This window comes from Salvelinus namaycush, chromosome 2, assembly GCF_016432855.1.
Source record: "Salvelinus namaycush isolate Seneca chromosome 2, SaNama_1.0, whole genome shotgun sequence".
NCBI classification, from domain to species: Eukaryota; Metazoa; Chordata; class Actinopteri; order Salmoniformes; family Salmonidae; genus Salvelinus; species Salvelinus namaycush.
Genome location: NC_052308.1, coordinates 49,963,080 through 49,989,651, shown reverse-complemented (window position 1 = coordinate 49,989,651; position 26,572 = coordinate 49,963,080). Strand labels below are relative to the sequence as shown.

The 26,572-nt window shown below is 43.2% G+C and overlaps 1 protein-coding gene across 1 annotated transcript in view; it reads right to left on the bottom strand.

Annotated features, from left to right (window-relative positions):
• The window catches only part of LOC120022102 (potassium voltage-gated channel subfamily KQT member 2-like), a 91,667-nt gene extending 68,620 nt beyond the window's left edge, over positions 1–23,047 (bottom strand). The window contains exon 1 of the mRNA XM_038965928.1: positions 22,746–23,047. Coding sequence (XP_038821856.1) covers positions 22,746–23,047 — 302 coding nt within the window. The remainder of the gene's footprint in view (positions 1–22,745) is intronic.
• Positions 23,048–26,572: the final 3,525 nt, after the last annotated feature.

Genomic DNA, 26,572 nt, shown 5'->3' with positions numbered 1-26,572 from the left:
GCATATCCTCTTTTATGATCTATCCCACTACCCTGCAACTTACTTTCAACGGTGAGCAGCTCTCCTTCACCTCCGCAAAAGAGGCAGAGGAATTTCGGAGAAGTCTCCCCGGAGAGTGATTTCCTTTACGGATGCCAAGGAAGGGCCCGGACAGCAGGATGATAAGGAGGCGGAGAATGAAATGGGAGCAACTGGGCACTAAAGATGCAGTTAACCCGGCTAGCTAATGTTTAGTTGACTACTCAACTATTATATATCTTAATTTTGGACAGGAACTTCACCTAGTACCGGGACCGAAAACAGAGGACGCTTTCCTTCACTGTTGGAGCTAAGGATTAACATTAGCTGGCTAGCGGAGCTTTATTTGGGACGCTTAATATGATTTCTTCAATATTATTATTATTAAGTACCGGATTACAGAAAATATGGTAATGTTTTCACTGTTTGAACTCTTGGATTTACAGCAATCGTCGGACTACCTAACGTTTCAACGACATATGTTGAAGTTGGAACGTGATTAGTAGGGGTTGATATCTTTGGAGGTGATTAACGTTTATCACTTCATTGTGTCCCTATTTTCCTAAACCACTGTAGACAGGTTTTGTTTTCATGTTTGGCTACACAGCTTCACAAGTGTAATTTCGCTTGGTTATAATCACCCTGAATGTCTACTTTCAATTAAAAAAAATATATATATATTATATTTTATTTAGGAGGAATAGGTACGAGTTCTAGAGACCTACAGAGCGGGGTTGTGTGGATGGGGGGGGGGGGGGGGGGGGGCTGAATTTCAAGCCAAAGTAGTTGAATTCTTAGCAAAAAACAAAGGACTCTGTAGAGGACCCAAGGTTTACATGGATGGCTACTAAAGGGTTTATCAGAGACTTTACATCTTCTTTTGCATCCCACTTCAATAAAGCCAGGAATCACAGGATCAAGTTATTGAAGAAAACATTTTAATCACTTGAACAGAACCTGAAAATGAATTACTCAAATAATGTCAGCAATGATTTGAGGGTGGTTAAAATGGAACTGAAAGATTTATTAAGGAGGAGAGCTGAGTTCATCATGCATTGAGTGAGGCAGAACTATTATTTTAATGGGAGCAAACGCAGCAGGCTTCTAGCCTTAAAACTGAAACAAAGTGAATCTTGTACTTCTATAGAATCTATTCAATCACCAGTTAAAGGCTTACTTTCTAATCCACAGGAAATGAATGCAACATTTCAGTCTTTTTACCAGGAGTTATATAAATCTTCCATCCAGTTTGAACCAGACAAATGCAAGCAGTTTTTAGATAATCTTGATTTGCCCGTATTGGAGGAGAAGCAATCTGCGGATCGGGGCCGACCCATCTCATTAGAGGAACTGGATTCAGCACTGAAAGGTGCTAAAAAGGGTAAATAACCTAGCCCGGATGGCATTCCACCTAAGCTGTTACAAAAAAAATTGGGCATTTTAGGACCTGTATTATTGGAGTCAATTCATTCGGCCATCGACAAGGTTTAAAAATATATATATTAATCTCTCTACTGCCAAAGAAAGGGATATATCACACAGACTGTGTAAATTATTGTGCATGTAATACATGAACTACAACAGCTGGACACACCGTGTGCAGTGCTGTCTCTAGATGCTGAGAAGGCTTTTGACAGGCTTGAATGGCAGTACTTGCGGGCTGTTTTGGAAAAAATTTGGTTTGGGAAAGAATTTTAGCGATATGGTTCGTGTGTTATATGCTAACCCTGTTGCTATGGTTTCTACTAATGGCATACACTCAAGTCCATCCCCTATTTTCTGGGGATGTTGACAAGGAGATGGCCTATTCCCAACGTTATTCATTTTGTCGCTAGAGCCTTTAGCACAACGTCTAAGGCAGAAGGTAGTTGCTTCTCCTATACTGATTAAATACTCCTCTCATACCATATCACGATATGCAGACAATATTCTCCTATATATGACAGATATTCAAAATCCAATCTGATCTTTATTATCCACATTTGAAGAATTCAAATAGCTGTCCGGATATAAGATAAATCAGCATTATGTCACGATCGTCAAAGGGACAGAGAGGACCAAGGCGCAGCGCGTGGAAAGTACATCTTCTTTTTATTTAAAGAAGGAAAAAACAAAACAAACCAACAAAACAGACGACCGTGAAGCTATACAAACATAAGTGCTGACACAAAACACTTCGACATAGACAATTCCCCACAAACAGCTAAAGCCTATGGTTGCCTTAAATATGGCTCCCAATCAGAGACAACAATAACCAGCTGTCTCTAATTGAGACCCAATTCAGGCAACCATAGACTTTCCTAGATACCTACACTCAACCATAGACACAGCTAGACTTCTATACTAAACATAAACCCAACTACTCTAATAAACCCCCTAAACCTTACAACCACCCTAGACACTACAAAAAACACATACATTCCCCATGTCACACCCTGACCTAACTAAAATAATTAAGAAAACAAAGAATACTAAGGCCAGGGCGTGACATAACCCCCCCCTTAAGGTGCGAACTCCGGGCGCACCAGCACATAGTCTAGGGGAGGGTCTGGGTGGGCCTCCGTCCACGGCGGCGGCTCCGGCACTGGTCGTGGTCCCCACCCCACCATAGTCACTACCCGCTTACGTAGCCTCCTCCAAATGGCCACCCTCCACATTAACCCCACTGGATTAAGGGGCAGCACCGGACTAAGGGGCAGCACCGGACTAAGGGGCAGCACCGGACTAAGGGGCAGCACCGGACTAAGGGGCAGCACCGGACTAAGGGGCAGCACCGGACTAAGGGGCAGCACCGGACTAAGGGGCAGCACCGGACTAAGGGGCAGCACCGGACTAAGGGGCAGCACCGGACTAAGGGGCAGCACCGGACTAAGGGGCAGCACCGGACTAAGGGGCAGCACCAGGATAAGGGGCAGCACCAGGATAAGGGGCAGCACCAGGATAAGGGGCAGCACCAGGATAAGGGGCAGCACCAGGATAAGGGGCAGCACCAGGATAAGGGGCAGCTCCGGACTGAGGGACGGCAGCTCCGGACTGAGGGACGGATCCTGGCTGGATGACTGCTCTGGCGGATCTTGGCTGGACGGCTCTGGCGGATCCTGGCTGGACGGCTCATGGCTGGCTGACGGATCTGGCTGCTCATGGCTGGCTGACGGATCTGGCTGCTCATGGCTGGCTGACGGATCTGGCTGCTCATGGCTGGCTGACGGATCTGGCTGCTCATGGCTGGCTGACGGATCTGGCTGCTCATGGCTGGCTGGCGGATCTGGCTGCTCATGGCTGGCTGGCGACTCTGGCAGATCCTGTCTGGTTGGCGGCTCTGGCAGATCCTGTCTGGTTGGCGGCTCTGGCAGATCCTGTCTGGTTGGCGGCTCTGGCAGATCCTGTCTGGTTGGCGGCTCTGGCAGATCCTGACTGACGAATGGCTCTAGCGGCTCCTGACTGACTAACGGCTCTGACGGCTCGGGACAGACGGGCGGCTCTAATGGCTCGGGACAGACGGATGGCTCAGACGGCACTGGGCAGACGGATGGCTCAGATGGCGCTGGGGAGACGGATGGCTCAGATGGCGCTGGGGAGACGGATGGCTCAGATGGCGCTGGGGAGACGGATGGCTCAGATGGCGCTGGGGAGACGGATGGCTCAGATGGCGCTGGGGAGACGGATGGCTCAGATGGCGCTGGGCAGACGGATGGCTCAGATGGCGCTGGGCAGACGGATGGCTCTGGCCGGAATAGGCGCACTGTAGGCCTGGTGCGTGGTGTAGGCACTGGTGGAACTGGACTGGGGCGGGGAGGTGGCGCCGGAAATACCGGACCGTGCAGGCATACTGGTTCCCTTGAGCACCGAGCCTGCCCAACCTTACCTGGTTGAATGCTCCCCGTCGCCCTACCCGTGCGGGGAGGTGGAATAACCCGCACCGGGCTATGTAGGCGAACCGGGGACACCATGCGTAAGGCTGGTGCCATGTATGCCGGCCCGAGGAGACGCACTGGAGACCAGACGCGTTGAGCCGGCTTCATGACACCTGGCTCAATGCCCAATCTAGCCCTACCAGTGCGGGGAGGTAGAATAACCCGCACCGGGCTATGAACACGTACAGGAGACACCGTGCGCTCTACTGCGTAACACGGTGTTCGCCCGTACTCCCGCTCTCCACGGTTAGCCTGGGAAGTGGGAGCAGGTCTCCTACCTGCCCTCGGCCCACTACCTCTAAGCCCCCCCCCAAGAAATTTTTTGGGCTGACTCACAGGCTTCCTACCGCGTCGTCGTGCTGCCTCCATTCGCCGGTATCCCTCCTCACACTGCGCCAGAGAATCCCAGGCTGGCTCCGGCACTCGCCCTGGGTCGATCGCCCACCTGTCGATCTCCTCCCACGTAGTGTAGTCCATATTACGCTCCCATTTCCATTCCTCCTTGCGCTGCTCCTGTTGCCGCTTTTCACGCTGCTTGATCCCGCATTGGTGGGGAATTCTGTCACGATCATCAAAGGGACTGAGAGAGGACCAAGGCGCAGCGCGTGGAAAGTACATCTTCTTTTTATTTAAAGAAGGAAAAAACAAAACAAACCAACAAAACAGACGACCGTGAAGCTATACAAACATAAGTGCTGACACAAAACACTTCGACATAGACAATTCCCCACAAACAGCTAAAGCCTATGGTTGCCTTAAATATGGCTCCCAATCAGAGACAACAATAACCAGCTGTCTCTAATTGAGACCCAATTCAGGCAACCATAGACTTTCCTAGATACCTACACTCAACCATAGACACAGCTAGACTTCTATACTAAACATAAACCCAACTACTCTAATAAACCCCCTAAACCTTACAACCACCCTAGACACTACAAAAAACACATACATTCCCCATGTCACACCCTGACCTAACTAAAATAATTAAGAAAACAAAGAATACTAAGGCCAGGGCGTGACACATTAATGTTACAGAATAAAGCGGCCAAGAAAGTTTCACTTCCCTCAACAATTCCTATGAAAGCACAGCCCAATGTATTTGGGTATCAGTATACAAACATCTTTGCATGGTCTGGTGAAGTTTAATTATGAGAAGATTTACACGGAAGTTGAACAGGATTTAACCGTTTGGGAGAAGTTGCCTGCTTCTTTACAAACTAAGGTTGCTTCCATAAAGATGAATGTGTTGTCACGTATTAGTTTCCTGAGCATGATGATCCCACTCCCTCCACCAGTAGGCTATTGGGGAAGGATTGATAAACGTACACGTAAATACCTTTGGAATGGCAAACATCCAAAGATTAGGTTTGAGGTGTTACAATGACAGAAGTGTAATGGTGGACTTGCATTACCAAATGTTTGTATTTACCACCAGTCTTTCCAGTTACGCCCACTTAGATCATGGTCTGATCAGTCTCTTGGAGAACTATTCAACTTGTTTCACCTACTAGATTGCAAGATGTGTTATTGTCTGGTATATACACTGCTCAAAAAAATAAAGGGAACACTTAAACAACACAATGTAACTCCAAGTCAATCCCACTTCTGTGAAATCAAACTGTCCACTTAGGAAGCAACACTGATTGACAATAAATTTCACATGCTGTTGTGCAAATGGAATAGACAAAAGGTGGAAATTATAGGCAATTAGCAAGACACCCCCAATAAAGGAATGGTTCTGCAGGTGGTGACCACAGACCACTTCTCAGTTCCTATGCTTCCTGGCTGATGTTTTGGTCACTTTTGAATGCTGGCGGTGCTTTCACTCTAGTGGTAGCATGAGACGGAGTCTACAACCCACACAAGTGGCTCAGGTAGTGCAGTTCATCCAGGATGGCACATCAATGTGAGCTGTGGCAAAAAGGTTTGCTGTGTCTGTCAGCGTAGTGTCCAGAGCATGGAGGCGCTACCAGGAGACAGGCCAGTACATCAGGAGACGTGGAGGAGGCCGTAGGAGGGCAACAACCCAGCAGCAGGACCGCTACCTCCGCCTTTGTGCAAGGAGGTGCACTGCCAGAGCCCTGCAAAATGACCTCCAGCAGGCCACAAATGTGCATGTGTCAGCATATGGTCTCACAAGGGGTCTGAGGATCTCATCTCGGTACCTAATGGCAGTCAGGCTACCTCTGGCGAGCACATGGAGGGCTGTGCGGCCCCACAAAGAAATGCCACCCCACACCATGACTGACCCACCGCCAAACCGGTCATGCTGGAGAATGTTGCAGGCAGCAGAACGTTCTCCACGGCGTCTCCAGACTCTGTCACGTCTGTCACATGTGCTCATGTGCTCAGTGTGAACCTGCTTTCATCTGTGAAGAGCACAGGGCGCCAGTGGCGAATTTGCCAATCTTGGTGTTCTCTGGTAAATGCCAAACGTCCTGCACGGTGTTGGGCTGTAAGCACAACCCCCACCTGTGGACGTCGGGCCCTCATACCACCCTCATGGAGTCTGTTTCTGACCGTTTGAGCAGACACATGCACATTTGTGGCCTGCTGGAGGTCATTTTGCAGGGCTCTGGCAGTGCACCTCCTTGCACAAAGGCGGAGGTAGCGGTCCTGCTGCTGGGTTGTTGCCCTCCTACGGCCTCCTCCACGTCTCCTGATGTACTGGCCTGTCTCCTGGTAGCGCCTCCATGCTCTGGACACTACGCTGACAGACACAGCAAACCTTTTTGCCACAGCTCGCATTGATGTGCCATCCTGGATGAACTGCACTACCTGAGCCACTTGTGTGGGTTGTAGACTCCGTCTCATGCTACCACTAGAGTGAAAGCACCGCCAGCATTCAAAAGTGACCAAAACATCAGCCAGGAAGCATAGGAACTGAGAAGTGGTCTGTGGTCACCACCTGCAGAACCATTCCTTTATTGGGGGTGTCTTGCTAATTGCCTATAATTTCCACCTTTTGTCTATTCCATTTGCACAACAGCATGTGAAATTTATTGTCAATCAGTGTTGCTTCCTAAGTGGACAGTTTGATTTCACAGAAGTGGGATTGACTTGGAGTTACATTGTGTTGTTTAAGTGTTCCCTTTATTTTTTTGAGCAGTGTATAATAAGAAATGCATGTTGTATTTTGGTCCGATAATTTCTAATACAATAGAGAATTTTAGGAAGGTTGAGAAGTGCGTAGGTGGTAACTGGAAATGGCATCTCCATACCCCTCTATGGCATAACAAGGCTATTACTTCCGGTAATAAACTGTTTGAGTCTAGAGCCTGGTCTGCAAAAGGGGTCAATAATCTAAGGGATATATTCAACTCCAAGGTTCTTCTTATTTTTCAGGAACTTTGTTTTCGTTTTGATTTGCCAGGGTCGTCATTCTTTATATATCTTCGACTATGGTCAGCGCTCCGTGCATATGGGGTTCCATGGGGTACAAGTTTGGGAAGGCGCCCGGTGATAGAGTGGATTTTAACATTCCAGTCCAGAGGTTTTGTGTCTACTATTTATTCTCATCTTCAACGATTAAAGCAGAAAGATCTTTCAATGGTTAAAGCATGGGTAAATGATTTGGCTGTCGATGATGAGGCTATTGACTGGGAGAATGTCTGGGAGAATATATTTCACTCATCAAAGAACCCAAACCATCAATTAATTCATTTTAAACTTTGTCATAGATCGTACTGGACACCACTTGTAAGATTTCATGCAAAACAGGCTCAAATCCCATACTGTGACCTATGTAACCTCAATACACTTGGTACATACAAACATATGATATGGGATTGTCCTGAGGTTTATGAGTTTTGGAGGAAAGGGTCGTCTATTCTCTCTGACATGATTGACAAAACTGTACCCCTTGAACCAATTATGCTGTTGCTAAACGATGATACAGGCATGCAGCTGAATGAGAAACAGCGAAAAGTGTTGCTGCCTGGGTTGACTGCTGCCCCCCAAAAATGTGTTCAGCGCTGGGTGCCACCACATGACCTACATATAAGGAAATGGCTAGCATACTTTCAGGATGTAATTATGTTGGAGTTATCCACTGCCCATATGAATAAAGCCAGTCCTAGCACTCTGGAAACATGGAAAGTAGCCACCTCAGATATCTCTAAACTGTTAGATGTGATGTAAAATGCTTATAATCGCTGGTGTTGTATTAGAAAATGACTATGCTGTGTATATTCAAGTTGTTTATTTTATCTTGGGGGGGGGTGGCAGGGGTATGTTTGGAATGGGTGGGAGGGAGTGTAAGTAAAAAGGGGGGGAAATGTAATGTTACTTTTATGATTGTATTGCCCTTGTGACCCAATAAAAAACAATTGTTCCCACCTAAAAAAATTGTAAGAATGTCTCACCTCGGGTTCAAGAATGGCCTTTTTCCTCGCTCACTTTCGGTTATTTGAAAACAAAATAATCTCCAAAATATCATTGTTTTTTAAACAAGCCGTAGAAAGTTGGTTGCAATTTCAGTTTAATCCACCAGAAAAGACAGAACAAATAATACAACAAATATTGTGGTTAAACTCAAATATACTAATTGATTAAAAAAACTTTATCGATTGGAATCTTTAACAAGAGGAAGGGGGAAAGTATTATTATTATTAACCCTGTTTTACACAAGCGACGCAGGCTGTGAATTCTGTAAACAACGTTTCTAGGATGGGCTTTTAGCAGGACAATATATATTGGTCATGTTGGTCATGGCTCCTGAGTGGCACAGTGGTCTAAGGCACTGCATCTCAGTGCAAGAGGCATCATTACAGTCCATGGTTCGAATCCAGACTGTAGCACATCCGACCGTGATTGGGAGTCCCATAGGGCGGCGCACAATTGGCAGCACTGAGATCCAGAATCAGAAGCCATCAGAAGGGCATTGGTAACATTAACCAGAGCTGTTTCGGTGATGTTCAAGGGCCGGAAAACCTTGTACAACTGATTAGATGACAGATGCGATTGAAGCTGGTTTGTAACCACTTTCTCCAGTACTTTTGATAGGAAGGGGAGGTTGGAGATGGACCTGTAGTTGGATAGGATGTCCTGGTCAAGGTTGGGCTTCTAACGTAAGGGGGCCACTGCAGCTGTTTTGAAGATCAATGGTACCTCTCCGGTCAACAGGGACTTGTTGATCAGGGTGGTGACAAACATAAGCAGGCTACATGAGCAGGTTTTGAGTAGGGATAGGGTCAAGGGAGCAAGTGGTGGCCTTCATTTTAGAGATGATTGACTGCACAGCGGAGGATGTGACTTCTGTAAAGTTGCTGAAGGAAGGGGCAGTCTGTGTTGAGGGCTCAGGCCGTCTTAGAGGCCATGATGTTTGTCCTGATGGTGTCAATCTTAGTCTTGAAAAAATCAGAGAAGCGATTGCACTGTTCAGAGGAGGCTGCTGAACAGCATGAGTTTGCAGCGTTGAATAGGTGGATGATGGCAGAGAACAGTGTTTTGGGGTTAGCTTGCCTGGTGGTCTTTATAGGCCAGTAGGTGGACAGCGAGGCCATCCTTCCTCTAATGTCTCTCAAGTGTACTGCCATGAGTCTTCATTCTGCACAGTTCATCAGTGAACCAGATTCAACCACAAAGACCAGGGAGGTTTACCAATACCTCGCAAAGAAGGGCACCTATTGAATATCCCTTTGAGCATGGTGAAGTTATTAATTACACCTTGGATGGTATATCAAGCGTTGTATATTTGAGCGTTGATTGATCATGCAGCTAGCAGAGCAGGCCATAGAGAAGCAATATTTAGACATTGCATATAATGTAACAGTTCCATTTCACATGCTGTTCATAGAAAAATGTATTATAATTGACTGGTTTCTCACAGTGATTTGATCCGGGAAACAGAAGTGGGTTTGGGCTTGAAATCTCAGTAAATCTAAGTAACCCATTTCCCGCTATTTAACCCTAATATACTGGAGGCAGGCTGATACCTGTCAGCTACTACAGCGAGGTGCAAATTGTGTCTGTTAGTCTCCATGTACGGTGTGTAAGCACATGGCAAGGTAGACACACACGCATTTATGCAAACGCACGCAGACACTGGTACACATACGCAGACGCACACACACACACTTAAAACCGGTGCTTGTCAAGCACTCTAAAACAAAGGCTGGCACCACCGTAATGACTCAACACAAATGGCAGTCAACTCAAATGGCAGTCAACTCAAATGGCAGTCAACTCAAATGACAGTCAACTCTAATGTCTCTCCGTAATGGTGTCGGTTTTGACACACTCATAAAATACTTGAGCACACTGCTCTCCTTCCAAGTGGCTAACTGATTACGTCTAATGAATGAATTGCAAGGCCGGATGTATTTCCTGAGGAAAACAAGTCATGGCGACTGAGCACTCATCACTTTTCAGGGTGTTTTTTTGCCTGTTTTACACCAAGCTGAGAGAACAACAAGTTTTGCCTGAATGCATAAAGCCTCTCAGCACAATCTGCCCTAGAATACAATCGTAGAAGAGTTTTAAGGACACAGCACCATCTTGAGCAAATAAGGGACGATAAGGGTAGAAATAGAAGACTACGGCCTGTATTCATTAAGTGTTTCAGAGTAGGAGTACTGATCTGGGATCTGTTTTGCCTTTTAAATCAGAATGAATAAGAGGGGGGATTAGCGCGTTGGGTCAGTAACCGAAAAGTTGCTAGATCCAATCCCCGAGCTGCCATGGTAAAAATCTGTCATTCTGCCCTTGAACAAGGCAGTTAACCCACTGTTCCTAGGATTCATTGTAAATAAGAATTTGTTCTTAACTGACTTTCCTAATTAAATAAAACATCAGCACTCCAACTCTTTGTGAATATGGTTACAGAAGTAGGCCTATTTTTTTCTGATAATATTGGCATACTCAATCATTTTCTGTAAATTTCAAGGCTTTCCTTCAAGCCCTCGATTTTAACACATGTAAATGCAGTCAGCCTTACCATAACATCAAACTACCACATTACCAACCAGTGTTTTACCACAAAACCCACAAGTCAGAATAAGCTTATTCCATCTCTAGAGAATCTAAACTCCAAAAATGGACTTACAAAACCGAATGGCAATACGTGAAACTACTCAGAAGCCGGGAGGAAATGACATGGCCAATCTTTTCTCCATCGATGTCTCGCCTGACCTTGCCTGATTGCGGCCAAGCTACAGTCTTTGGTTAGCGTTCCGTTCAACACACAACACAGGCTGGGTTCCTCACTTGCACAATTGATGGAATGTCTGCGCAGTGTGACAGACGCCTCTGAGGAGCAGACATTATGTTATTAGAGCCAGTCTGTGCGTACTACACAGCGTAGCCATAGACCTTCGCTAAATTGCAGAGCCCAAGCCACCCAACGTGCCTATGCACATTGTTAAGGATGACCAAGCAGGCAACGAGAGACAATGTAAGGGTTTTATTCTTCAAAATTGAAAAATACAAGTGCTTTAAAACAGACAAAATTAATAAATTAAATGAAAAAAACTGCCTGTCCTATAAAGTCTCAACTTAAAAAATAACTGAGGTCTAAAGTGCAGGAACAGAACATTCATAAACCATAAATCAACTCCCAGGAAGGGACGTTACACCAGACAGGAAGCGGAAGAGAGAGGCCCAACTAGGTGGACAATCTGTCTCCCTCCAGCAGATGATGTATTTTCGTTACAGAGGTCAATGAGTGTCGAATTTGGTCAATAACAAAAATTGTATGACTTACTTGCTACATGAGGTTTATTTGATTGAATAGTAATGCTTAAGTTGTTATGAATGTTCGGATATAATTATGACACGTGACATCCCTGGCAACTTTGAGAAAAAAGTTGTCTCGAGATTGGCTATGCATATTCATGACATGAGGCTAGTAGCGTAACATCTCTCTCCATTGAATACAGGCGGTTGACGTCAACAACCCTCATCAAATATTCATAAAAGGATTACAATAATGAGATGCATCCACCAATCCAAAGAAAGGATAGGCGGGAGTTAGACAGCCTGCCGTGCCGCTTTGTGGACAACAACTCCCATTGTTAGGGCATATCTTGTCAGTATATCCATAATCGTTGGTTATACAGAGACTATAAGGGGAATGTCCAGTTCCATTCTCTGTTCCAAGGGAGTCTGCAAAACACACATTTTCAATACAGACAATAACAATATAAAGTTTCGATGTACTTGTCAGGTTCTTAAATACAAGCATTATTTTAGCATTAACAGTACACAATATAAATGTATAACTGTACTTGGCTATTTTAAACTCGCCCTGGCGGTGAACAGAGGCGTTTTTCAAATGCTTTGGGATTCCAGTCGGACCTCCTTTACTAGACAGAAAACAGCGGCATACATGCTGCAGGCACGGTGCCGGTAACTCTACTGAGACACAGAGGTTAACAAGACATCACATAGAACTTTGACTGTTTGTTTGAGAATAATAATGGTTAAATCATAAAGTTAGATTAGCTAAATTATACCAGTGACTGTTACCACGCGAACTATGAAGCGTGCACTCAACATAGAGAAACAATGATAACAAATGTCATGACTTGTAATTCTGCAATAAAGTTATATATGGGGAAAGATTTATAAGAAACAAAAACGGGACCGTACAGATAATTGTATGCATTCATATATTATGTGTTTTATATATTATGTGTATCGCCATGTGTATAGTGCAAAGTGAGTGTTAACATGCGTGAAATGAAAATGGCCTGGGTTTTACTATGCGGTCCAAATTGCGGCCATCACACACATGAACGCACACATTAACACACGAACGTCAGTATGGTTGCACACTCAGAGGTACAGCCCCGCACATAGACTGTACATGCTCTCAAACATACGCACCAACACACAACTACGTATAGTAAAACTACCAGTAACACTTACTTAAAGCCTTCAGCTATCATAGTTTAGAACTTGTTATAATAAAGCTTATACTGTATGTTTTATCTATGTATTTATCAACATTTCAACTGATTCAAAATGGCCGGCATTTAGTTATTATGAGAAGATACTATGTCATCATAAAAGGGTCATGCATGTTAATGACAAGTCCACCAATGAAAGCGGTTCTTTGTAGCTCAGTTGGTAGAGCATGGTGCTTGTAACGCCAGGGTAGTGGGTTTGATTCACGGGACCACCCATACGTAAAATGTATGAACGCATGACTGTAAATCACTTTGGATAAAATCGTCTGCTAAATGATTCAAAATGACCGGCATTTAGTCATTATGAAAAGATACTAAGTCATTACAAAAGGGGTCATACATGCTAATGACAAGTCTTACAATACATAACCACATCATAATGCATTATAACCTACCTGTTGGCTTTAAGTAAAGTGTTGTCACAGTACAAAACCTTGTCCCCAGGCTATTGGGCAAAGCATTTGGCGGAAGTGTCTGGGAATGAGATTGTCACACTACCACCTGCAACATACTGCACATATCTTCCTTGTTAGCAGTGAGAGTGCCTGGAGTCTGGGCTCGGCAAGCACACCAATCCAACTGGGAGACTGGAGCTGGTAGCACCCTTACCCAAATGGCAGTCACTGTTTTTCAGCCTCATTAGCCACTTGGCCCACAGTCTTTTGCCGGACAGGTGTTGCCTCTACATGCCACTACAGCTGCTATTACGTCTTCTCAATGCTACCTCCTGGGCCCACATGAAGATTTTTGTTTTGTTGTACATTTTGGGTAATTTAGTTGAAATTAATCACACTTGGGCTACATTATAATGAGACTTCCCAATGGCACTAAATCAAAGTGGGACCAATGTGGGCCCGCCCAATACTTTTCTTTGGCCCCAGCCTCAGTCATGGAAACACAAAAGGCTGAGTCTTTAGGCCGAGCACCGATGTAAATCCCAAAGGTGGAAAAAGGACATGAAGCCTAAGTCGGGTTCATTTAATGTTCTTTTGAGCTCCCTTTCTTTTTTTAGCTTAAGGCAGAATGGGGCACAATGTTCATTTTGGGATGAGTGAGTCTGCATTAAAAAGTTTTAGAATCCTTATCAGTATTTGGTGATTAGGAAACAAAAACACAAATACATCTAATCTGACCGAGTGCCTGGACTAATTTGACAGGAGTGCCTGGACACGGAGATTTATATCACTCAAAGCATTCATTGTGGATGCATTCTCCCTCTAGATACAATCTGTTGCATGCTGGCAATAGTCTCCTGTATCGAGACTGCTGTGAAACCCTCCTCTCATCCCTCAACAATCTTGCCAGACAATTCCTTATCTCTGTCTTTCTCCTCTTGCTTTATCACTGCAAACGCCAACCAGGCTTTCAGGCACAGTTCTCATGTTGAAGGAGGAATCCATTTGTCCCGTCGTTATCTCCTAGGCGGTGTGTTACTGTTCCAGGCAGCCAGATGTAATAGTCAGTGCCTTGGCAGGCAGTGCCTTGGTCTTATCAGTTCTACTCAGGTGAGCTCACTATCTACCTCCCGAATGACTCATTAATCAGTCGAGTGCTGAGGCGCCACTTGCTCAGACCCAGCACAGCCCAGGATAGATCTCAAGGCCCCCTGGGGCCATAACTGTGCCAGCACTGTAAAATAAACCATGCCTCGACATTGGGTTGGTCACAGCAAGCACCCAATACACATTCATGCATGTACAGTATGCACACACGCCTAGATATACATAGGTGTTTGTTTGGTCAATGCAAAAGGTCCGTGCTGCCGCTTGCGCGCGAGTGTAAGCGGCAACACAGAGTTCTAGCAAAAAAAACTAAAACAAAACAGCATTCACAGTTATGTTATTGTCAGCTTGGAATAGATAGCAGTTTTATGCTAGATAAAGGCATGTTGTTTGTTTTTTATTTAACTAGGCAGGTCATTTAAGAACAAATTCTTATTTACAATGACGGCCTACACATGCCAAACCCAGACAACGCTGGGCCAATTGAGTGCCGCCCTATGGGACTCCCAAACACGGGCGGTTGTGATACAGCCTGTATTCTTGTCATTAGATTTTCTGTTTAATAAGCATTTCCACATTGACCATTTCACCCCTGGGCAGGTTAACCTGGGTTCAAACTCTAGCCATTGGGTGAAAATGCCAAAGAGTCTGAACCAATGACATATATAAACCATGGATTGCTGATGCCATGTATTGGACATTGAGAGGCCATATTGGCATTCCCAAGTAGAAGCAGTCCTCCATAGGATTGAATGGAATTCTACCAGTAGAGGCTGCTGAGGAGAGGACGGCTCTTAATAATGGCTGGAAAGGAGCGAATGGAATGGCATCAAACACATGGAAACCATGTGTTTGAGGTTGTTGATACCTTTCCACTTATTCCACTCTAGCCATTACCACATGCCCGTCTTCCCCAATTAAGGTGCCACCAACCTCCGGTGAATTCTATAGTATTTAATTGAAAAAATGTTATGACAGAATTACATGTTTTTAAGCATTTTCCTGTTGTAGTGGGAACAATAACATTAGCAATCTCTGAAAACTATATCATATAACTACATAATGTAATTTAAAAGTAGGAATTCAGCTGTCTGTAATATAATAAATGTGGCAAAAAAAAATGTAGACATTAATAAATGCATTTCTAGAGCTTCCAAAATATTTTTTACAATGGTGGGCGAGTGCCAAGATGGAGGCACGGTGGCTTTAACACAGCGTCAGTCATCTAGTGCAGTGGTTCTCAAACCTCTCCTCGGGGACCCCCAGCCGTTCCATGTATTTGAACTATTCCAGAGGTAGCACACCTGATTCAACTTGTCAACAAATCATTAAGCCCTTGATTAGTGAATCAGGTGTGCTAGTTCAGGGCTACACTAGAACCACTGATAAATCATTGGTCTGAACCCACTAGCCTGTTCACCACAGGGTGAACTCTGTCCCAGTGTGAAAACGCCCATACCAGATTCCAAATGAGTAGACGTAGTGCTTTTGCAGGAAATAATGTTGATAAAAGCCTATTACTGTGATTGTCTATGGGAAGGAGAAAGAGAGAGACTAACTGCATATGACTTGATAAAAGTATATTATGTTCGTTCTATAGGAAGGAGGAAGAGAGAAACAGAATAGGCGTATTATTGGATATCAGTACTTGACAAAAGCCTACTGTATTCATTGGTAAAGAGAAAGAGAAAAACTGCCTAAGGATGTGAACCTCATGTTTCTGACTTAGGCCACAACTGTATTTATAGAGAAAACAGGATGTGAGCGATGGGAAGATGGAGAGACAAAGCGTATAAATGCTCATTGATCAGAAGCTCTACTCTGTTCCCAAAAAATATCCATACTGCATTGAAAAACAAATGAAAACAGCCAGACAGAAAAAAATATCATGATTCAATAATCTAGGCGCAAATGCAATGGTGTTCGAGCCATGTGCTTTGCTTTATGTGAACACAAAGTAGGAACTAGTGGAGCTGTCCAGTTGCTTTTGGTGCTGAATTAAGAAAAGTCCTGGAAGGGTTGCAGCAGTAAACAGACTAGTAACTATGTTTAGAGGGGAAATTCTGGCGTGACTGCCACTGTAAAGCGTTGAAAATTCAACATATCTGTGTAATTTAAGGAATTCACACTGACACAGCAGTAGTCTATGATCTGATGGAAAAATGCATAATCCACGTTCCTAAAAGCATAATCACATGGATCGCCTAGATTGCCTTTTAAATGGATAAAGTACTATCAAATGGCTATGTCAACAACATGAACAAAAATGTAAAGGAATGACAGATTTCAAAGTGATGCCAAGTAGCCCAGATTAGATTGTTATCACAAACTAATAACAATGTAGCCCGTACCACCATTCACACCCATATAAAGGATATGTATGGAATAGGCTACATACATGCCTAATTAAAGTACGATGATATTGAAATGATTTCTGCTCGTGCCAACCCACTGGGCACAAACTGGTTGAATCAATGTTGTTTCAATGTCATTTGTCAATGTATTGTGATGTGGAATCTAAGTGGAAAACACATTCGATTTGAAAAAAGTCATCCAAAGTCAAAACCGTTGTTTTGAGTGTGACATTTTAACCACAGGATTATGTCATCATTGTAAACTAAATTTCAACAGAGACAAACCTTGTGGAAAATATGTTGAATTTGTACCTTTAAAACAACGTCAGATCTTCAACGTTATATCCAGTATATATATATTTTTAACTATATCTTTGGCAGTACCTCCTACTGGATCTATAGCTACCCTTTGGTCTCCCATCCAGGGTCATTGTCTCATGGCCATCTGCACTGATCTGTCTGATAACTCGCAAACACTCATGGGATAGCTCAAAAGGAGGTTGGCTACAATGTGCTGTTCTAACACTAGAAGATATTACCAAGGCAACATCATCCTCTGAAACCCCTTTCATCATCAAAAAAGTCAGAGTTAATCTTCCCCAAAACTTATTTTTTTCATGATCAAGTTCACTACTTAATCCTAAATTTAGCTAAGGTGTTTTGTGGTTGTAGAATCAGTATTTATGTGCTACCTAGCTAACGTTAGCATCTGTTGGGTAGGTTACTTTCTAAATGTAATCTGTTACGGATACTAGTTAGTTACCTGTAATCATTAAGGTAATTTTTGGATTACCCAAATTCAGTAATCTGATTATTTTGTTACTTTTGATTACTTTCCCCTTAAAATGCATTAGAAGAAGACAAAAAGGATTCGCTCAGGTGGAACAAACTTAAACTTGCACCTTTTTTCAAAGCTAAATTCAAAGTCATTGAGAAAACAGAAAGGTGTGATAATGTATTTGTTTTTTTCGCAAACATTTAAAAGTGATCCAAGAAGTAATCATCTAGTTTTTCAAAATTATCTGTAATTTGATTGCAATATTTTTCCTGGTAACATAACTGATTACAGTTCAAGTTTTTTTGTAAGCAGATTACATGTAAACAGTTACTCCCCAACCCTGCGTCTGCTTGCTGGCTGAGCCAGTCTCATATCAATCCATAATGAAATGAAAGGGATGCTAAAAAACGCCAGTTCACACACAATGCTGAATACTCCGTCTAGCTAGCTAGTGTAGTGACATTCTAGCTAATAGCACAAGTGAGTTTTCATGATCAGGCAGTTTCTGTTCAGTTGTGATAAGTGTGCCGAGTGCCGCATCACACACTGTACTTGCACTGGCTGTGACGTTATCACGTTGGCCAAATGCTATAAAGAAGTGAGGCACAGTGCCAGCTGTCAGAGTCAGATACATGCTGATTTTTGAGAACATTCCCATAGCTTGGGTACCATACAACTTCATTAGCAAGCTGACAAATTAACTACCGTAAAGGCCATTAAAACAAGCTCACACTAGGCTGCTAGATGGTGAAAGTTTGCTCAGGTGATCGAGCATGATTTGCCATAGTAGCCATTAGCCAGTGTGGCATAGCTACGGAGAGCGGAGTGATTTTCAGAATAAGGAACTAGTGTTAGGCTGAGCTAAATCTAGATTTTTGGGGGGGATGGGTTACACATTAATAGTTGATATGTTGAATTCACGTTTCCATCTCAACCAAAAATTGAAGTCATAAAAAATAGGACTAAATCAAATCTAACTTTAATTAAATTGTACATGGTCCTTGATTTGGTCCTACTCTTCAGCTTAGATTTTTGGTTGAGATGAAGGCGTGAATCCAACATATCAATGATTCATTTGTAGATAAAGTGGAATTAAAGCCAGACCAAGTTCCACAGATGGAAATATCCAAGCAGAAGATGAATCCCCTTTAAATGTTGATATTTGGTTGCATTGACAAACAGAATTCAATATCACATTTCAAATACAATGAGTAGCCTATTAACTTGTCGACAAGTTAACAAATTATATGTTGGATTCACGTCTCCAACTCAACCAAAAATACAAGTATAAGAATTGGATTAAGCCGGTGGCTCAGATGGAACTATCCAAGCAGTAGATTCAGTGCATTCGGGTATGTGTTCAGACCCCTTGACTTTTTCCACATTTTGTTACGTTACAGCTTTATTTTAAAATTGATTAAATTGTCGTCGTCCCCCACAATCTACACACAATACCTCATAATGACAAAGCAAAAACAGGTTTTTAGAAATGTTTGCAAATGTATAAAAAAAAAACTGAAATATCACATTTACATAAGTATTCAGACCCTTTGCTCAGTACTTTGTTGAAACACCTTTGGCAGTCTTCTTGGGTATGACTCTACATGTTTGGCACACCTGTATTTGGGGAGTTTCTCCCATTCTTCTCTGCAGATCATCTCAAGCTCTGTCAGGTTGGATGGGGAGCGTCGCTGCAAAGCTAGTTGTAGGTCTCTCCAGAGATGTTCGATCTGGTTCAAGTCCGGGCTCTGGCTGGGCCACTCAAGGACATTAAGAGACTTGTCCTAAAGCCACTTGTGCATTCTATTGGCTGTGTGCTTAGGGTCGTTGTCCTGTTGGAAGGTGAACCTTTGCACCCAGTCCTGAGCGCTCTGCAGCAGATTTTCACCAAGGATCTCTCTGTACTTTGCTCCGTTCATATTTCCCTGGATCCTGACTAGTCTCCCAGTCCCTGCCGCTGAAAAACATCTCCACAGCATGATGCTGCTACCACCATGTTTCATCGTAGGGATGATGCCAGGTTTCCTCCAGACATGACGCTTGGCATTCAGGACAAAGAGTTCAATCTTGGTTTCATCAGACCAGAGAATCTTGTTTCTCATGGTCTGAGAGTCATTTAAGTGCCTCCAAGCAGGCTTTCATGTGCCTTTTACTGAGGAGTGGCTTCCATCTGGCCACTACCATAAAGGCCTGATTGGCAGAGTGCTACAGAGATGTGGAAGGTTCTCCCATCTCCACAGAGGAACTCTGGAGCTCTGTCAGAGTGACCATCGGGTTCTTGGTCACCGCCCTGACCAAGGCCCTTCTCCCCTGATTGCTCAGTTTCACTTGGCGGCCAGCTCTAGGAAGAGTCTTGGTGGTTCCAAACATCTTTCATTTAACCTTTTCATAGGTGAGTTCCAAATATTTCTAACGGTCGCCCCAGCATGAGTTGTTTTAAGCACGTGACGTGAGAACACACTCACTATTCCAAAACGTGATTGTTACGCAACATGTTAGTTAACAAGCGCTGCATGCTCATTATCTATAGGCTGTTTCAACTTGTCAATTTCTAATTATTTTCTAACAAGTTGTATTTTCTAACAACAGTTTGAATTGAGGTGTGTTCCGCCTCCTCATTAATTCACATAGAAGTAGCCCATTTCAGTGTTCACAGGCAATTTATGTTTGAGGCTTTACTGAGCCGGACAAACTTCCCTCTTTGAGGAGAGCCCTTCCCCATTTTTTCCGCACATCAAGTATGCAGACATTTGCGCAGTCTTGTATGAACTGGCACATTTTCTGGCTGGTGCTCACATTGTTCCATTGTTGTTTTCCTTACAAATAATAACTTTGGACATGTGTGCGTTGCTATCAAAGTAAGTGCCTTATTTTCTGTATATCGTGTTGTCGTTTCTACTGTAGCATACAGGGTCTGTATGTATGCATGTATGTATGTATGGAGCATAATGCACAGTACCAGTCAAAAGTTTGGACACACCTACTCATTCAAGGGTTTTTCTTCATTTAAAAAAAATATTATCTAGACTATAGAATAATAGTGAGGACATTCAAACTATGAAATAACACCTTTGGAATCATGTAGTATCCAAGAAAGTGTTAAACAAATCAACATATTTTCTATTTAAGATTCTTCAAAGTAGCCACCCTTTGCCTTGACAGTTTTGCACACTCCAGCTTCATGATTTCAATTAACAGGTGTGCTTTGTTAAAAGTAAATTTGTGGAATTCTTTCTTTCCTTGATCCAATCAGTTGTGTTGTGACAAGGTAGGGGTGTTATACAGAAGATATCCCTATTTGGTAAAATACCAAGTCCATATTATGACAAGAACAGCTCAAATAAGCAAAGAGAAACGACGGTTCATCATTACTTTAAGACATGAAGGTCAGTCAATCCGGTAAATTTCTAGAACTTTTAAAGTTTCTTCAAGTGCAGTCGCAAAAACTATCAAGCGCTATGATGAAACTGGCTCTCATGAGGACCGCCACAGGAAAGGAAGACGCAGATTAACCTCTGCTGCAGAGGATAAGTTCATTAGAATTACTAGCCTCAGAAATTGGAGCCAAAATAAATGCTTCAAAGTTCAAGTAACAGATACATCAACAGTTCAGAAGAGACTACATGAATCAGGCCTTCATGGTCGAATTGATGCAAAAAAACATACGACTGAAGTACACCAATAATAAGAAGACTTGCTTGGACCAAAAAACACGAGTAATGGCCATTAGACCGGTGGAAATCGGTCCTTTGGTCTGATGAGTTTTTTTGGTTCCAACCGCCGTGTCTTTGTGAGACGCAGAATAGGTGAACGGATGATCTCTGCATGTGTGGTTCCCACCGTGAAGCATGGAGGAGGTGGTGTGATTATTGAATACATTTTAGAATAAGGCTGTAACGTAACAAAATGTGGAAAAAGTCAAGGGGTCTGAATACTTTCCGAATGCACTGTACGTCTCCTTTAAAATGTTGATATTTGGTTGTGTTGTCAACCAAACACAATTTCAATATTACTTTTGTAATACAGTGAATTAGTCTTACAAACTAATGTAACATTCAACCTTAAAATGAATGACACATTCATGGCCACATTTAGGTTACTGTAACTACACATTTCTTCTGTAGTCATATTCAAGATAAGTTCAAGATCGCATGCATAGGTCGTCGCAGGTCTGTGGGGACATTCAAAATTGCTGTAATAATAATCATGTGCAGAATCTTAAACGGCATTGATCCCTTGCACCCAGGGAACCTCAACTGCAATCCAGGTCATTGGTTCTGCTATTAGATGCAGCACTGTTATAACACATGAATCTGTTGTATAAATAAACAAAATATCTGACTTCGTATTCCCATTTGAACTTTGCTGTGCTTTTAAATGGTTGAAAGGGCAGTGAGACTAAACCTAAAATCAGACATTGTTTTTCCATTGGAATTTGGTTGTGCTTTTAGATGGTTGAAAGCATAGTGATAACTCATTGGCAATTCAACTAACTTTTAGCTGTCTTTTTGATTGGGTGAATATACAGATAACTGCTAAAATAAAGGAAACACAAACAAAGTGTCTTAATAGGACATGTGGCCACTACGAGCTACCAGAACAGCTTCAATGCTCCTTGGCATAGATTCTACATGTGTCTGGAACTCTACTGGAGGGATGCGACACCACACTTCCACAAGAAATTCTATAATTTGGTGTTTTGTTTCTGGTGGTGGAAAACACCATCTCAGTTGCTGCGCCAGAAATCTCCCACACGTGTTCAGTTGGGTTGAGATCTGGTGACACACACACCCTTTAAACCCCTAAGTTCCCTTTCAATGTCACTGAGATCTCTTCTTCTAGCCATGGTAGCAAAAATAATGGGCAACTGGTCATTTTTATACATGACCCTATTCATGAAGGGATGTTAATTGCTTAATTAACTCAGGAAGCACCTGCTATCAATATACTTGTATCCCTCATTAACTGGAATGTTTCCTTTATTTGGCAGTTACCTGTAAATTGTAATCTCATTGCTCAATGTTTTAACCAGATATTACCCAATATACACGTTGAAATTACGTGGTATGCCCAGTTGGGAAACTACCGCACGCGCAACAACCCTCACGCTACACTTCCCGGTGAGTCTGTCGTTTGAATGTCTTCACTGCCTATATAAAGACAATAATTAACAATGTTTCAGACGCCTCCCGAGACCGTGTTGGAGGCTGGGGGCATTTTTTTTAGCACCCTGGTCATGCTTTTAACCCATGTAAACAAATACTTACACGTATGCGTGGTAAATGAATGCCCATCCTCTTGGTCTCTCCAAAACATTGTAAAGAAAATTCTGCAGTCTTCTGTAGAAGACAGTTCTCTTTGGAGGCTTGGGTTTGCCGGAGAGGCTGGATCTCGGTTTGCTAAGGATGCTGCCCCGTGTTGTTGCCTTGGCGTCCGCACCTGCTATGAGCAGCGCCGCATCTCTGTTTGAGTCGGTAGCCCCAGGTTCTAGCCCGACAAAGCCCACTTTGAGTTTTTTCTCCGCAGCTGGACCCGGATAAACACCGCCGTTGCCGGATTTCTTGACCATTCTGTCGAAATACTGTCATGTGGAGCTTGGAGATTTTTTCCGCCCTTTACCAGGTAACAGCATCGCAGTGCTGGGCGTATATAATGATCCGTAGAGCGCCCGAGAACCTGACTGCACGTTGCTGAGGCTACCCTGCCTCTCTGAGAAGCCAATTGAAATGCAGAGAAGAATCTGCAACGAACACAATTCTCCTACCTCGGCGTCTTCCGGCCACCTGACAACAAAAAGGAAATTAAGTGAAAACAAATGTTTATATTATAGCTTATATATAAACGATGTAAACACTGACAGTCAATTGCCTAAAGGCTACAAACAAAAAGTGTACATATGATTTCCTCCACGTTTGGCTATCCATCTTTAAAAATGATATTATCGAATGAAATAGCCTATGTTCAAGGTTAGAACCACTCATCACAAGTCTTTTTCAAGCAATAATAGCAAAGTACTTCATAAGTTAGTGTTCATGTGGTAGGTTACTGTCCTAATTTGCCTAAAGCTCCAAACTAATGCCGTAAGCAAATACAACAACTATATACAAAAACTACTACTGTAATTTAAGCACTATAGTGCTTGAATTACAGTCCTTGCCCGTATTCATAAAGTGTTTCAGAGTAGTACTGATCTAGGATCATCCTAGATACGCACTTTTAGTCAGATGCTTTATGAGATGCATTGGATTGCTACAGTATTCAGATTCTTCATGTGTTTGATCCAAAATGCCCCCCCATCTTCCCCTTAGGGACACAGACCTAATTACATCTAATGACAGTCAGTGGTAGTACCACCCTTAAAGAGACGTTTGGGAACTTTGGCGACTATGTAAGTATACATTTTTTTAAACACCACAAGAAATCCACTTTTTTCGAGCTGAAAGACGATGGCCAGAGCTTACCTATGATGTTGCACAATGATTTGTCAATAAGTCATCGGTTTAGTCAAAGTAGGATATATTGTGGCTTGAAGTGACATTCGAACTGCCCACTTCGTGTAAATCCATGTCAATGATGTGTCTTTTCCTATGAGATGGTGTGGAAATAATTTTTAGCCTACGTTTTCTTTCAGGGCTGGGTTTTATTTGAATGTTAGCACCCATCAGCATGGCATTGTTTATTTATCAGAAACACCTGCAATGTTGTTGATCTTTGCGAGTCGCAAATGAGCCCAAGGCGATGGTCAAGTCGTGCATCGTCCGAAACATGACCCGCCAAACCGCGCTTCTTAACACCCGCCAGCTTAACCCGGAAGCCAGCTGCACCAATGTGTCGGAGGAAACACCGTTCAACTGACTACTGGGATCAGCCTGCAGGCGCCCGGCCCTCCACAAGGAGTCGCTAGAGCGCGATGAGCCAAGTAAAGCCCCCCCGGCCAAACCCTCTTCTAACCTGGACGACACTGGCCCAATTGTGATACAGTCAGGAATTGAACCCGGGTTTATAGTGACGCCTCTAACACTGCAATGCAGTGCCTTAGACCGCTGTAACACTCTGGAGCCCCACACCTCCACTTCTTTACCTAAAAATGAACAATCCATTTTAAAATGTGTAAATGTTCACAAAATTACAATTTTACAAAAGGTATAATTGCATGTTATTATTGTATTTTGCAACCCTGCTCCCCCTGTCGCCCCAAGTGTCTATCATATAATGAACAGGCACCCACTAAATAAAATTCAAGGAACATGTTTATTTATTTTGTTGTACTGTTACATTTCTAATGGTTTTTCGTGTCCGATGCGCTCAAGATGTTGTTACATGTCATTTGCGACGTGCATCATAAGCAAAGTTATTGTAGCCTATCATTTCATTTCATTTCTTCCCCTGTGAGAACCATTAGCATGGACTGACATGGCTTTGCTGCACCGTAGCCGAAGCCTGCCAGCAGCCTACCTACCAAAGATGACACCGTGTCCTTTACAATGTTCAAAAACACATCTCTTATGGAAGATGCCAAAACTTGAGATAACATTAGATGGCGAAGCCAAAGATTCTGGTTTCCATCTGTGGCAAAGTTTTCCTTATTATATTTATGACAGATCCAGCTCCAGAACCAGTAGCCAGCTGGCTGATCTTTTGAATAGGGTGTACTTAAAAAAAAACAGTAACAACAGACGATATTAGCTAGCTAGATAAGGTTAGGAATATAGCTAGCTATGGTTAGCATGCTAGCTAGCTACACTGACATCTGCCAGTTCCCTATTTGTTGATGTTTCTGCGGTCCACATGGAAATCACCAGGACATTCTTTCCCACACAAATTCATGAGGGGTGGGAAAGTGTGCTAAGTTGTCATCAAGCCAAAGGTTGGCTACTTCGAAGAATCTAAAATAGAAAATATATGTTGATTTGTTTAACACTTTGGTTACTACATGAGTCCATATGTGTTATTTCATAGTGTTGATGTCTTCACTATTATTCTACAATGTAGAAAATAGTAAAAATAAAGAAAAACCCTGGAATGAGTAGGTTTGTCCAAACTTTTGACTAGTACTGTATAAGGAGCCTGGAGGTGGAACCTAAACAAGTATTTACGCTCTAGGGCAGGAAATGCATCAAAATAGGGGCGGCATTACAGTTTAAATTAGCAACAAAATCCCTAGTTTGAAAGCGACACGTTTACTGGAAGCTGTGCAGCGCCATTTTGAGTACTGCAAGCTTGGCCCACGTGGGCCAGACCCCTATCAATTCAAGTTCCAGCCAATGCGCTTCAGTCACTTGCCATTTGAGTGACAGCTAGCATGATGCACATTGACAGTTGCACAGCGAAGGAAGGCTGGCCCAGGCCTACCCCGCATTATCCAATGAGGTTCCAGGTCGGGCCCAACGGCTCAGTAACACAGCAGAGAGAGAGAGACATTTCGTACTGCACATATATAGTATGTACAGATATGTATGCAATTTTCGGGGACCCATTTTGGCTCGAGCGCTACTTTCAGAACTACTGGCTAAAAGTATGCAAATCTTCTGGAAAGTCTCTTTAAGGACCCATCCCCCCCAGAGGTATAAGCTGGAGTAGGGGGATCTTGGATCAATTTTGCATTTTCACCAATAATGGTTAAAGCTGAGATCCCCAAAAGGTGAAACAGCACCACAGTTCGCCCAAGACTAAAAAATAAATAATCATATAGTACATACTCTCATGTTGTATCGCGCCTGCAATGATGTCCAATAATGTCAGAGGAATTAAAATAGTTTTGTTGTTTGTGTAACGGCAGTCTAGCTCTTCCTCCTCCTCAGACGAGGAGAGGCGAGAAGGATCGGAGGACCAATGTGCAGCGTGGTAAGTTTCCATAATTTAATGACATGAAAACTAGACAAGAATACAAAACAACAAACGTACTAACCGTCACAGTCCCGTGTGGCACAAACACTGACACAGGAGACAACCACCCACAAAATCCCAACACAAAACAAGCCACCTATATATGATTCTCAATCAGGGACAACGATTGACAGCTGCCTCTGATTGAGAACCATATTAGGCTGAACACAGAAACAGACAAACTAGACACACAACATAGAATGCCCAC